The following is a 12,384-nucleotide window of genomic DNA, read 5'->3' as shown; positions in this document are numbered from 1 at the left end:
AATTTCTCAATCAATTTCTACTTCATTCAACAACAACAACAACAAAAAAGAAAACCCAACATTTCTTTTTTCATTGAAACCAAACAAGAAGAAAGAAAAAGTATATTTTTTTCCGAGGATGATTTCTTCCTGGAGAAAGAGAAGAGCTGGTAAGCGTGCGGGGAAAGAGCAGGCAAGGAATGAAAATGGTGAAATGGAGCTTTCGATTCCTAGAGATTTCAGGTGTCCGATATCGTTGGACTTGATGAAAGACCCCGTCACGTTATCTTCAGGTATAACGTATGATCGACCCAACATCGAGAAATGGATCGAAGCCGGGAATTTCACTTGTCCTCTTACCAATCGAGTGTTAAGGAGTCTCGAACCCATCCCCAACCACATCATAAGGAAAAAAATCCAAGATTGGTGCGTCGAGAATCGATCCCACGGGATCGAAAGAATCCCCACGCCTCGTGTTCCTGTTAGTTCCATGGAGGTTTCAGAGATTCTTTCGAAAATCGACGTCGCTTGTAAGAAGCAAGATGGGTCACGGTGCCTAGATTTGGTGGCGAAGGTCAAGTCATTGGCCAAAGAGAGTGAACGTAACAAGCGGTGCATTGTGAGTAATGGGACAGGCAATGTTTTATCGGAAGCGTTCGCGGCGTTTTCCATGGCGGCTTTCGACGAAAACGTCTCGGTCTTGGAGGAGATATTATCGGCTCTTGTAATAATGTTCCCTCTCGATGGTGAGGCCAAGGGTTTCTTAGGATCAGCTTCAGCCATGCATTGTTTGATAAGGTTTTTAAGCAGCGGAGACTTGTCTAGGAGACGAAATGCAGTTTTGGCCTTGAAGGAGCTCGTTTCATCAATGGAAGATCAAAGAAAAATACTGAATCAGTTATCAGAGATGGAAGGCGCCATTGAAGCATTATTGAAGCTTATCAAAAGCCCAATTTGCTCAACATCAACAAAAGCATCGTTAACCATCATTTACCATATGATCACATCCTATGGTAACGAAAAACAAGTGGGTAATAAACTTGTAAACCTAGGCATAGTCCCATTGCTGCTAGAAATGCTCGTGGACGCCGAAAGGGGAATGTGCGAGAAAGCCTTGGGTGTCCTAGATGGAATCTTCGACACCGAACAAGGCAGAGAAATGGCCTGCAAGAATGCCTTGACGATGCCGGTTTTGGTCAAGAAAATCCTCAGGGTTTCAACCATGGCCACCGAGTTTTCTGTCTCCATTTTATGGAAGCTTTGCAAGAACGAGAAAAAGGAAGATGGTGGAGTCCTTATTGAAGCACTCCAAGTGGGGGCTTTTCAAAAGCTGTTGCTGCTATTACAGCTTGGTTGTGTGGAGAAGACAAAGGACAGAGTTTCAGACTTGTTGAAAATGTTAAACCCTTACAGGAGCAAAATAGAATGTGTTGATCCCATAGACCATTTCAAGGGTCTCAAAAGGCCTTTTTAGGGAAAAAAAAGTTTTGGTTATAATTTTACAGATTACAATTCAATGTACAAAAGACATAGATTGAAGTACATAGTTCCCATTATTCTTTTCTTTTTCATCCTGTTTCTTTGCTGAAGCAAACTGGTCAATACAAGGCCTATAGAAAAGTGTTCAAAGTGGGTTTGCCATTTCGAGTCCTTGTCTTGATTTAATTAAGTCATTTTTTAATGAATGTAAAGCCGCCCCAAAGAAGGTGTGTCAGCTACCCATAGCACCAATGACTTTGCCTCTGCACTTTGTTTAGAGGTTTGGGTTACTAGCCACTAGCCAGACTTATAATTTTTTTTAAAATTTGATTATAAATTTTGTTTTACATATTATTATTTAAATAATGAAAGTAGTCTTTAAACTGGACTGACCAAACTTGAATAAGAAACTTTAATATATATATACATATAAATAAAACGTTCTTTATTTCTTATTATAAACACAATATTTATTTATAATGCAATCGTCTCATTCAAATTTGGTGGAAACTTGGTGATATCATGAAAATTATATACCTTTTTATTTTTTCGTTCTCAACACTTCGTTTTTAAAGAAAATAAGCACACACAAGATGGAAAACAATCCAAGCAAAACCTTTTTTTAATTTTTTTTTCTAAAGCTAAAATCATCTATTTTCGAGCTGTTGTTAAGGAGTTTGGGATGAAACGAAGTGAAACAGATCATTTAGTTTTTTTATCATCACAACAGTCACAGCAAGTGTATCTATTTTGTTACATATGTTAATGACATTGATATTATAGAAGATGGTGATTAAGGTATGTCACGTCTCGAGCAACATCTTTTGGATCATATTCAGACAAAGATGAAATACTTTCTTTGTGTTGAGATTACTCAATCTAAAATAAGTATTATTATTTCCCAGTAAAAATATGCTTCGAATATTTTGGAGGAAATAGGGATGTTAAATTATAAACCAGTGGATCCTAATGTCAAACTTGTTACAGACCAAGGAAAGTCTTTAAAAGATCTTAGTCAATATCGATGATTGGTTGGAAATTTAATTATCTTATCATCACTCGACCGAGTATCTCCTTGCAGTGAGTGTAATTAGTCAATTCCTTCAGAGTCTTTGTGATAGTCACTAGAATGCGACAATGTGTATTCTTTAGCACATAAAAAATTCTCATGAAGAAGATATATTATAGGAAGATCATGGGAATTCATAGGTGATTGGATATTTAGATGTTCCACTTCAGGATATTGTGTTCTCTTTGATAGTAATTTAATTTCGTGGAAAAGCAAAAAAACATGTTGTGGTAAGACCAAGTGTAGAAGTGGAATATCGAGAAATGAGCCTAGCCACTTGTGAGCTAATCTAGTTACAGCAGTTGCTTCAAGAGTTGATATAAGAGGTTGCTAGCCCAATGAAGTTAATATATAATAACCAAACCGCACTATATATCCCTTCAAATCCAATGTTTCATTAGAGAGCTAAACATATAGAGATCGATTGTCATTTTGTGAGATAAAAGATCTAATCGAGATGCATCGCTACCAACTTTGTTAATTGTATATGTATGCCCTTAACCCCTTACCAATAAAATGATGATTATAGAGTAAGGTTCTCTCAAGTTTTTATTAGTGGTTGAGGCTTCAATCGTTATTTTGGGTATGAAGTAGTTTTAAAACTTATGACCAACGTCTATCACTTTAATAGGTCTACAGGATACGAAGAATTATTTATTGGGTTTGCTCCGATTGGTGCCTTACGAAATTAAAAAAAAAAACATTTTCTGGGCTATGATAGTAAAAATTATCACATAAAAATAGATGATCATGTTATATCAAATTAAAATATAAAGAATAAATATTGTGAGTATAATAAATAGATTGAAACTGAAAATTTATCATTATTTTATAATGATTGAAAAAAAGAGAGGAAAAAAAAAGCTATGATATTAGTTAGTCCAAATAATTAGCACGATTAATAATTTTGGTATTTAATGTGGATTTAAAAAGAAAATACTTTGTTATTAGAATAGCACTTTATTTAAAAAAAATTATGTAAAATTTTTAATTTGAGTAGTCAATAATATTAGTGATAAATCTCAAGATTACATATGAACTTCGATTTAATGTGCAATGTTATACATGAACTTTGATATTCGTGCAATTTTATATATGACATCTTGATTTTTTATTCAATTTTCACAATCCACTAACATCATTATCGATATAACACCATTTTGTGTTTACATATTACATATAATTTTACTTGTACAATATAAAAAAAATTTGATGTATTCATTTCTTCTAATGCGTACAATTGAATCAAAATCAAAGGTTTTTGTATACATTTGAACTAAAATTAAAGTTTAAAGTGTATAATTGCACAAAAATTAAAGTTCATGTATAGTTATGATTTTATCCTATAATATTAATTATTTGGACTAATTGATAATATTATAAAATATAAGGACCAAATTATTTAAGAAATTAAAAAATAAAGATTAAATCTTAATCATAGGCACAATAGAGGGACCAAAATGATATTTGACCATTTTGTTATATAATGAAAAAAAGAAAAGAAAAGAAAAAGTGAGACATGTGTCATCTAAGGAAGGCCTTTGCTTATATATATATATATAGGTATAATATAGTCTACTATAATAGATATGATGAAATCTGCTATCATAAAGAATAATGAACCATCCATTTCTTTAAAGCCTGATCAATTATTAATTAAGGAATAATAATATATTGGTTAAAATGTGTCATAAGTCCCTGTAAGTTTAACAAATTTGAAATTTAGTCATTATATATTTATTTATAAGAATTTAGTCCCTTTATTTTTTAGATTTCTAAATTAAGGTCAAATTCTTAAACTATTATTTTTTTGTTAAATTTGTTGAAGTAAAAAAAAAACTCACTTGGTAGGCATGTGACTAAAAAACATAACGTTGTAATAAACTTGAATTTAATAAAATAATTTTAACAATGTTAATAGACCTAAAATTTGAATTTTGATAAGTAGAGAGACTAAATTTTTAAAAAATAAGAATCCAAGTTGAGACCTATTGATCGGATGCTCATATACCCTAATAAAGACCTAGATTCGAATCATTATTCCTAAAAATAAAAGTACAAAGACTAAAATTTAAATTTACGAAGAATACATGCACTTATGTGATATTTTTAAGTCTCTAATATTTTTGTTAGTCACTTTGGCTCTTGTATTTTTATTATTGATCTTCAATTTATAAAAGAGTAATCTATCAAAATAGTCATTATTGTTTGCCTCAGGTTATATTTTAATCATTTACGTTAATATTTTAGTCACTGAGCCATTAACGGTGTAACGTAAGTTGGTGTGACACGCTAAATCATTATTTCAAACAAAAATTTTAGGTTAATTTATACAATCGGTCACTATATTTTTTCATTTTGAGCAATTTAATTTTTTTCTTTTATGTTGTTTTAACTTTCATTTTTTCTTTATTTTTTATTCTCTTCTACTTCCTTTTTAAAAAAGTATTAAAAATTTAATAGATTTTAAAAAATGTCCATAAAAAATTCTAAAAATAGTATTCACCACAGCTAGATTGTCATACAAGACGGTTGTGATAGTTTTTACATACGAAGGACTAATTAAACTAAAATTTGAAAGTTGAGGTGGTAAACAGTAATTAAGGTAAAGGTGATATTCTATTAAGGAAAGAAAGATATTACGTGTAAGAAGGTGATTTGACCAAGTTCGTCACTGGCGCCAATGGCTCGTGAGGTGGAACATCATCAAACACATTACCTTGAAAGGTGAAACCAAATGGGAAGCCAAAAAAAAACTTGAGAGTTCCCACTTCCTCCATTCAACGTAAAAATAAACCAAATCCAAACAAACAAAATAATTAATTAAACAAAATCTTCATTTTTTTCAAATTTTTGTTATTTATATATTTTTTGTTTGTTCCTTTTCTAGATTTCTCTCAGATGATTGCATAGCCACCATGGCGTTGAGATCGTCAGGTAATAGAAAGCTCTCTTTCGAGATTTTAGGCAAAACTAGATCTTTAGAAGAAGATGACCGATCTTTGTTGTATCGGTCGACTTCAGATCCAATCGGACTCCAAAGCGGCGTCGCTAAGCCGTCCCGCAATAGTCGGAAGAAGAAGAAACAGAAGAAGAGGAAGGAGGCTATAGCTGATTCCCCGGTAATTTCGGAAGATCCGGTGGCGGAACAGTGTGGGAACGATAGCAGTGGTACCTTAGTGGAGTCGACTTCCGAGAATTATGGGATCAGAGATAACGGGAACGTTAACAGGATCAGTTGCGTTGGCAGCGCGAGCGTTGTGGTTGTGGAGGAAAGCGTGTGTCAAAATGTTTGTGGTTTTGGGGAATTGAGGCAGCGGAATGTCATTGGCGGAGGAGAGGAGATGGCAGCGGTGGCGTCCAGGGCGGAAGAGGATCGTGCGGAGATGAATGGTTCGAAGGAGCCGATACCCCCGGCACAGCCTCAGCCCGTGGTTAATGGGAACGTGGCGAATAAGTTGGACACAGCTGAGTCTTTGGATTGGAAGCGGCTTATGTCTGAGGATCCTAATTGTGAGCGTTTATGCTCTCCGTTCTTTTATAAACATCTTTCTATTGAACATTTTATGGAAATGTGTTTTGGTGCATGGAACATGGTAGAAGAGATATGGACGAATATAAATAGAATGCTCAAATGTTGACTTTAATCAGTGTTTTCTAATCTATTCAAGAGAGGCAATTAAGAATTCAAGAAGACTATTATTACAATGAATTGGCTATATCAGCGATCATGGTTGATGGTAGAGTGTCACTCATATGTTAGTATTACTAGTTGTTGACATGATCATAATTGATGGCTTGGAACTCTGATAAGGAGATTTTTATTGAATATAATGTATTAATTTTTAATGTAATAAGTATAATTCACTAAAGTGGTTCTTTCCGTTCTAGAGTTTTTAGAACACAAGGTCTGATGTCCACCAAGCCTCTTCATAAACCCTAGTTGAGTCAAATCCAGAAATTTGCAAGGCTTGACCTCGAGTAGTTCTTGTGAGTGAGGCATAGTTCTGTTGGCATATTTAACAACAAACTTGTAGCAAAACTGTGCGTCATAATTTACATAACTAGAAAGGGAAAGCTACTTATGCATGACTCATATGGCTGAGGTTTTTGCATGCTGCACTGCTATATTTATGTTTATTGCCTAGTGCATATGTGTATATATATATATATTAAAGTTTTAACCCCCTTCTATAGTTTCGGAGCCTACACCGACAGAATCATGTAAAAGTTATGTTGGATCCAGGAAGTTAGGATTGTTCACATATAGTCTAACTAGTTGGCAGAATTTTCTATAGAGTTAAGATATAAAAGAATTCTGACCTTAAATTGGGGCTGATTGAGCGTATATTTAGCGAAACTGAGCATTATATTATATCTGCATTCTCTTGTTTATTTCAGTTATGTTTCATGTAAATGTAAGTTTAAGACATATTCTTATTTTGATTTTATGCATTTCAGATCTTTATGCAGTGCACAAATCACCGGCAAAGTACTTTTTGGATGAAATGTATAGTGGAAATTCATTGCGGAGGACCACAACACTTGGTAGTGAGAAAGAACGAGAGCGAGTGTATGATACTATCTTCCGCTTGCCATGGAGATGTGAAGTGGTAATATTAGCTTTCCCTTCTTTGATGTGGATAAAATAGGAGAGTCAAAAAGAAAAAGAATAGATGGATTTGTTGGTAATCTCTACCTGTACCTCATCACATTAACAGTAACAAGTTTGCGTGCACTTACTATATTCATTGTTTCTTGGATTTTTCTTTTTGCCTCATCTGGTAACTATGTCTACTCTATTTTTGTTAAAATGCTGAATTATTGTTCTATTTCTTGTGGATTGCTTAATCAAATTGATTTATTTTGTTGTAACATTGTTTTTTTTTTGAAACATTCTCAAGTGCGGCAATCTTATTTCAGCTTATAGATGTTGGATTCTTTGTCTGCTTTGATGCATTTCTGTCCTTGTTAACTATCATGCCAACAAGGATTCTGATTAAGCTTTGGAGGTTCCTGACTGCAAGGTTAGCTATTATATATATTGTATACACACACACACTCACACACTCAGATTTATACATACTTTGGTTCATATGATTTGCATCCCCATGCTTGTGGCGAATTTATGTCGAAACAATTCTGCCTTTTCTCTTTTAAGTTTTTCGTTGAAGTAGTAGAAGGATTCTATTAGAATTACGACTCATGCTTTCTTTTGGAAGTTTCAATAAGGCTGGCATAATGTCTGGCATCATTTTTAGAGTTCGTGCACAAAAAAATATTATTTCTCCTTATGCTTCTTTTGTTTTACCAACATTTGTTTCTTTCAGGCCATATATGAAATCATCATATTCTTCTTTTTTGGCACATACTGCAGTTATTGTGTCTTGCAATGATTGCAAAATAACCTAACCATGTTTGTGGCAGGCAGTTCAAGAGGCTTTCTGCAGCAGAGCTGTGTGATTTTGGCTGCTTTCTTGTTCTAGCATGTGGAGTCATTCTCCTGGGCCAAACAGGTATGGCAGGACATATCACTGCCTGTATGTTTGTAATAGACGATCATTAAAAATATCCATATCATTGGTGCTTGTTAAGATTTTGAGGCTTAATTAGTGCTCTACCACTAATGGACTGAGAGAGTTTAACAAGTAATACTGTTTTCATAGGTGGTTTTATTCTCTAATTTTAGTTTTTGTCTTCCCAGATATCAGTCTAATATATCACATGATTCGTGGTCAAGGAACAATCAAACTCTATATGATCTACAATGTGTTGGAGGTGAGAATGAACAGCTGAACCTGAATACTTTTTCAATTACTTTGAGTGATTCAATGATGTGCATGCATTTAAGAGCTTATATCAGAGGCTCAATATTTACTGTGAATTAAGCTATCTACTGATTTTTTTTGTCTTCCACTCTAGTAATGCTAGAGCCTAATAGACTCATGGTGATTACAATGTGGTACCTCAGTGGTGTCTATAATTGGAGCTCACATTGGTATTTCTAGTAATGAGACACCCAACTTTAGTGGATAGGCAGCTGCTAAGGTGGTCAATGGAACATGATGATAAGACTTGGAAAACCTTGGGAAGGGATAGAGAGTGACATGTTTCTACATGTTGAGAAGCAAATGTTCTTTAACATATTGAAAATGAGAAATTTTAGCTTCCAGCCTTTTAGTCATTGAACTTGATAAGTGACTTTTGTCAAAACAGTTTATTTTTAAAGTTGTGAGTTGGGAAATTTCTTTTCCGAGGGAGAAATACAGAACTTCTATGTGAAGGCTATCTCAAAGCAAGGGATTAAGGTCAAGGATTTGGAGCTTGCTTAGCATGCCTGCATATGCTTAAATAAGATCTTTTCATCTGGAATATTTAAATATTAGATAGTCTTCTAGAGATATTCTTCTGGATCCATGACTGTTAAATGACGTTTATGGTTTCATTTATTTTATACATCTGTTGTAGGATCTTTTTCTACCATAAGAAACTAGTGTGTGTTCTTCTGTCATCCGCTTTGATTCCACTGAATTTTGCTTGTATATTTTGGCTGGTATTCTGGCTGAATTCTATGTAACACTGTTTTTTGTGTCCATGTGCAGATAATTGATAAATTATGCCAAAGTTTTGGTGGAGATGTGTTTGAAACCCTATTTAATTCTGCAGAAGGACTAGCAACTTGCTCTCAGGAAAACATGAAATTCTGGATCCGTAGATTTGTTTCTGACCAAGCATTGGCTATGGCTTTCTCAAATATCCTTATATTTAAGCAATGTTCTCTCTCTCTCTCTCCGCCCCCCCCTCTTAAATATTCTTGTTCAATTTGTTTCTTTGACTATTATTACTTCTTCATTCTTTTATTTTATTAGCTCAGGCAATTGCTTTATCAACTTGCATCGTTGCTCATAATAACGCACTATTTGCTTTGCTGGTATCCAACAACTTTGCTGAGATAAAAAGCAATGTCTTTAAGCGCTTTAGCAAGGATAACATCCACAATCTCGCATATGCAGGTGAGTTGTTCCTTTGTGCATTTCTTTTTATAGCATTTGTGACTGCCTGATCATAATTTGGACACTTGCTGAATTTAAACTGCAAAAAGAGCCATCACTGTAACATTTTCCTGATCATGGTTTTTATTTATCTCTAGGGAAATATTGACAACATTTTCCTTTCATGTTCATTTTACTGCCATACTAATTGAAATATTAGTTAGAAAGAACAAGAAGCACAATCCATGTATTAGTTAGTGTATAATAACCAACTTGAGCACATACCAGTTCCACAAGGAACTCATGGAAAATAAATCACTATTAGAAACATATTATCTGCATTGTTTGTCTGCATTTTCTTTTTGTCATGTTGCTAATCTCTGTGGTCTTTTTGTTCAAATATAAACTATTGAATTATTTTCCCTATCAGATTCAGTAGAGAGATTCCACATTTCAGCATTTCTCTTATTCGTATTAGCTCAAAATATTTTGGAAGCTCAGGGTCCTTTTGAAAGCTTTTTTTGTAAGTACCATAATCATTCTTATTTCTTTTGTGAAATGTTAATTGATATCATAAAACATTCATTCCTTGCCAAATTCAATGGTATAAAGCCCATTGAATACTCGGAATTTCTTGAAGGTCTCTGCAAGCAGGTACATGCTTCTTTAAGTGATAGATTCTTGATAAATCTCCCCCAAACCTGTCATTTTGGGAACAAAAGTTATTCTTGTATATCATTTCTTTTGCCATATTTCCCTCCCTTGTACTTTTTCTTTTCCCTTTCGTTAATTAGCTGTTTTATTGATAGGGTAAAAAATCTTCTTTTAACTTGTTTTATTAACTTTTAAAGTAACACGATGCCAACATTTTCAGACTTTAAATATGCAAACTGAAGACAGCAAGAAAAATCTCACTTTTGTTCCTCTTGCTCCAGCTTGTGTGGTAAGAACCGGTTAATACTTTGTTCAATTGTTTTCTTTGCTCCTTCCTCCACTCTCCCCCTTTTCCTTCATTTTGTTTATTGTTTACATTGGGAAAAAATTGCCAATAATGTCATGGGGAAAAAGCTGACAGATGTTCATCGGTTATACAGTTCAATGGAAGTGATAAGATATTGGTTTTGGAATGTATTAGATGCTAGGCAGTAAAATGTGAGGGAAAAGCACGAAATTAACCATATTAAAAAAAAGATATTGTTCAATTTCTGGTTGACCAGTATTCTCTATGTTGAATTTCTTGCTTTAAAAAGATGCTCATTACAGAAGTATTTCAAATTAATTATTATTTTCTTGGTTTTGTTTCTTAAGGTCATTCGAGTGCTGACTCCAGTATATGCTGCTCACCTCCCATACAGCCCCTTGCCGTGGAGACTTTTTTGGATCATTTTCTTGATTTCAGTAACCTATGTCATGCTCACAAGCCTAAAAGTAATGATCGGGATGGGCCTACAGAAACATGCAACTTGGTATGTTAATAGGTGTCGTAAAAGAAAACACCATCTTCACTTAGACTGATTCAGAACAATAAAAGGTGAATATCATAGAAAAGTTCTATTGCATTAATTTGGTGCTTCTTATCCTAAATGGGAAATATATGAAAAACCGCTCAGATTATTCGTGAAACAGGCAGCAGGATGTAACATATACATGAGATACCACAGTCCACACCAAAAGAGGATATTGTCTAGTCTTGATACTGGGGTTTTATATATACATGGGTCTTTGGTTTACCCTCCAATTTTGTAGAGACTGATGAAATTGTTGGCTTGCGAGAGTTATTGCTCTTTATACAAAGGTTTAAGTATTACTATCCCTCCCTACTCCCCAAATGCATTCCTTCGCGTCTACTTCAAGTCTTGTTCAGAAACGAGTCCGACTTTTAAGAGTTGGAATAAAATGATCTTATATCTACTTCTATGCTAATCACTTGTGGCATTACCCCCCTTATCGTCCGAGTCTTATGTAATCACAATGATAACATGTTATTTGAACTCGGGTTGCGAGAGTATCTTTTTCTTTCAATATTTATCCATATATTTGGAGGTTTAAAGAAAAGGTCTATGTAGGATCATATTTTGGGATAAATGTAGTAGGCAGGGATACTTGCACGTTGAGAACAACTCCAATATAAAATGTAGGTGCATATTTGATAACTTGGGTTGTGTTATTTTTCATGTTTTTAAGGATTTTATATTTATATAATAGATATAATATATATGCGTGGGTTTCCCAAGTTCCGGACGAAGTAAGCGTGGATAATAATAATAATAATAATAATGTAGACAAAGGTGATGCAGGGGCTATGAGTAGGAAGGGAGGTGGAATCATATCATCAAAGTGGCCCTAGAATTTTGCAAAGTAATTATAATAGCAGCCAGACTCCATATGTGAATAGACGGGTGTTTAAAATGAAAGTTGATTTGACAAGGGTGAGTTCAAGGAAGTAGCGTATTATGGTCCCGACTTCCTTGTGCAGGTCATGTATTTAACGGAGGGAAGGGGACCATTTCTTATCAACATGTACTAGATTAACCAATGTGAATTGATCTGCAGAGGGTGACTGAGTTTAGTAGCAACTGGCCACCCAGTAGTATTCATAATTTAATTGAAGGGAAGCAACTCGTTGGAATTTCTGTAACTCCTCACCCTCAATAATGTGGGTGATTACGATTCACATGGACAATCCCCAATGCGTTGTGCAAATTTTGCATCAAAACGTAACAGTCAAAAACTATTCAAACAATTCTGAATTTGGGTTCAAAACTGTCATATAAATAAAAATTAATGCACTTGCTCAAATAAGGACTAAGGAAAAACCATTTTACATTTAATGACCAATAAAACATATATAACAAAATTATTATG

At 34.1% G+C, this 12,384-nt stretch overlaps 2 protein-coding genes across 7 annotated transcripts; both read left to right on the top strand.

Moving 5' to 3' along the window:
- On the top strand, window positions 1-1,521 carry LOC107918560 (U-box domain-containing protein 21). The gene has a single exon (XM_016848142.2). It carries the CDS (start codon window positions 119-121, stop codon window positions 1,451-1,453), a length of 1,335 nt encoding a protein of 444 aa, XP_016703631.1. The 5' UTR covers window positions 1-118; the 3' UTR covers window positions 1,454-1,521.
- Window positions 1,522-5,195: 3,674 nt separating this feature from the next.
- LOC107920314 (protein POLLEN DEFECTIVE IN GUIDANCE 1) lies at window positions 5,196-11,672 on the top strand. Of its 6 annotated transcripts, none has more exons than XM_041109948.1 (12): window positions 5,196-5,254; window positions 5,418-5,464; window positions 5,552-6,040; window positions 6,989-7,140; window positions 7,451-7,554; window positions 7,955-8,043; window positions 8,232-8,305; window positions 9,130-9,280; window positions 9,373-9,540; window positions 9,950-10,173; window positions 10,394-10,462; window positions 10,828-11,672. In XM_041109948.1, the coding sequence occupies exons 1-12, from the start codon at window positions 5,211-5,213 to the stop codon at window positions 11,032-11,034; spliced, it is 1,818 nt and encodes a 605-aa protein (XP_040965882.1). In that variant the 5' UTR covers window positions 5,196-5,210; the 3' UTR covers window positions 11,035-11,672. The 6 variants fall into 6 exon arrangements, with proteins under 6 accessions (XP_040965882.1, XP_040965881.1, XP_040965880.1 ...); XM_041109947.1 differs by having other exon boundaries at window positions 5,418-6,040; window positions 10,828-11,050; window positions 11,146-11,672; XM_041109946.1 differs by having other exon boundaries at window positions 5,418-6,040; window positions 10,828-11,050; window positions 11,130-11,672.
- The last annotated feature ends 712 nt before the right edge of the window (window positions 11,673-12,384 follow it).

Source organism: Gossypium hirsutum, chromosome D13 (assembly GCF_007990345.1).
Source record: "Gossypium hirsutum isolate 1008001.06 chromosome D13, Gossypium_hirsutum_v2.1, whole genome shotgun sequence".
Taxonomy (NCBI): Eukaryota; Viridiplantae; Streptophyta; class Magnoliopsida; order Malvales; family Malvaceae; genus Gossypium; species Gossypium hirsutum.
The sequence above is the reverse complement of the archived record's forward strand: the minus strand, read 5'-3'. Positions and strand labels throughout refer to the sequence as shown.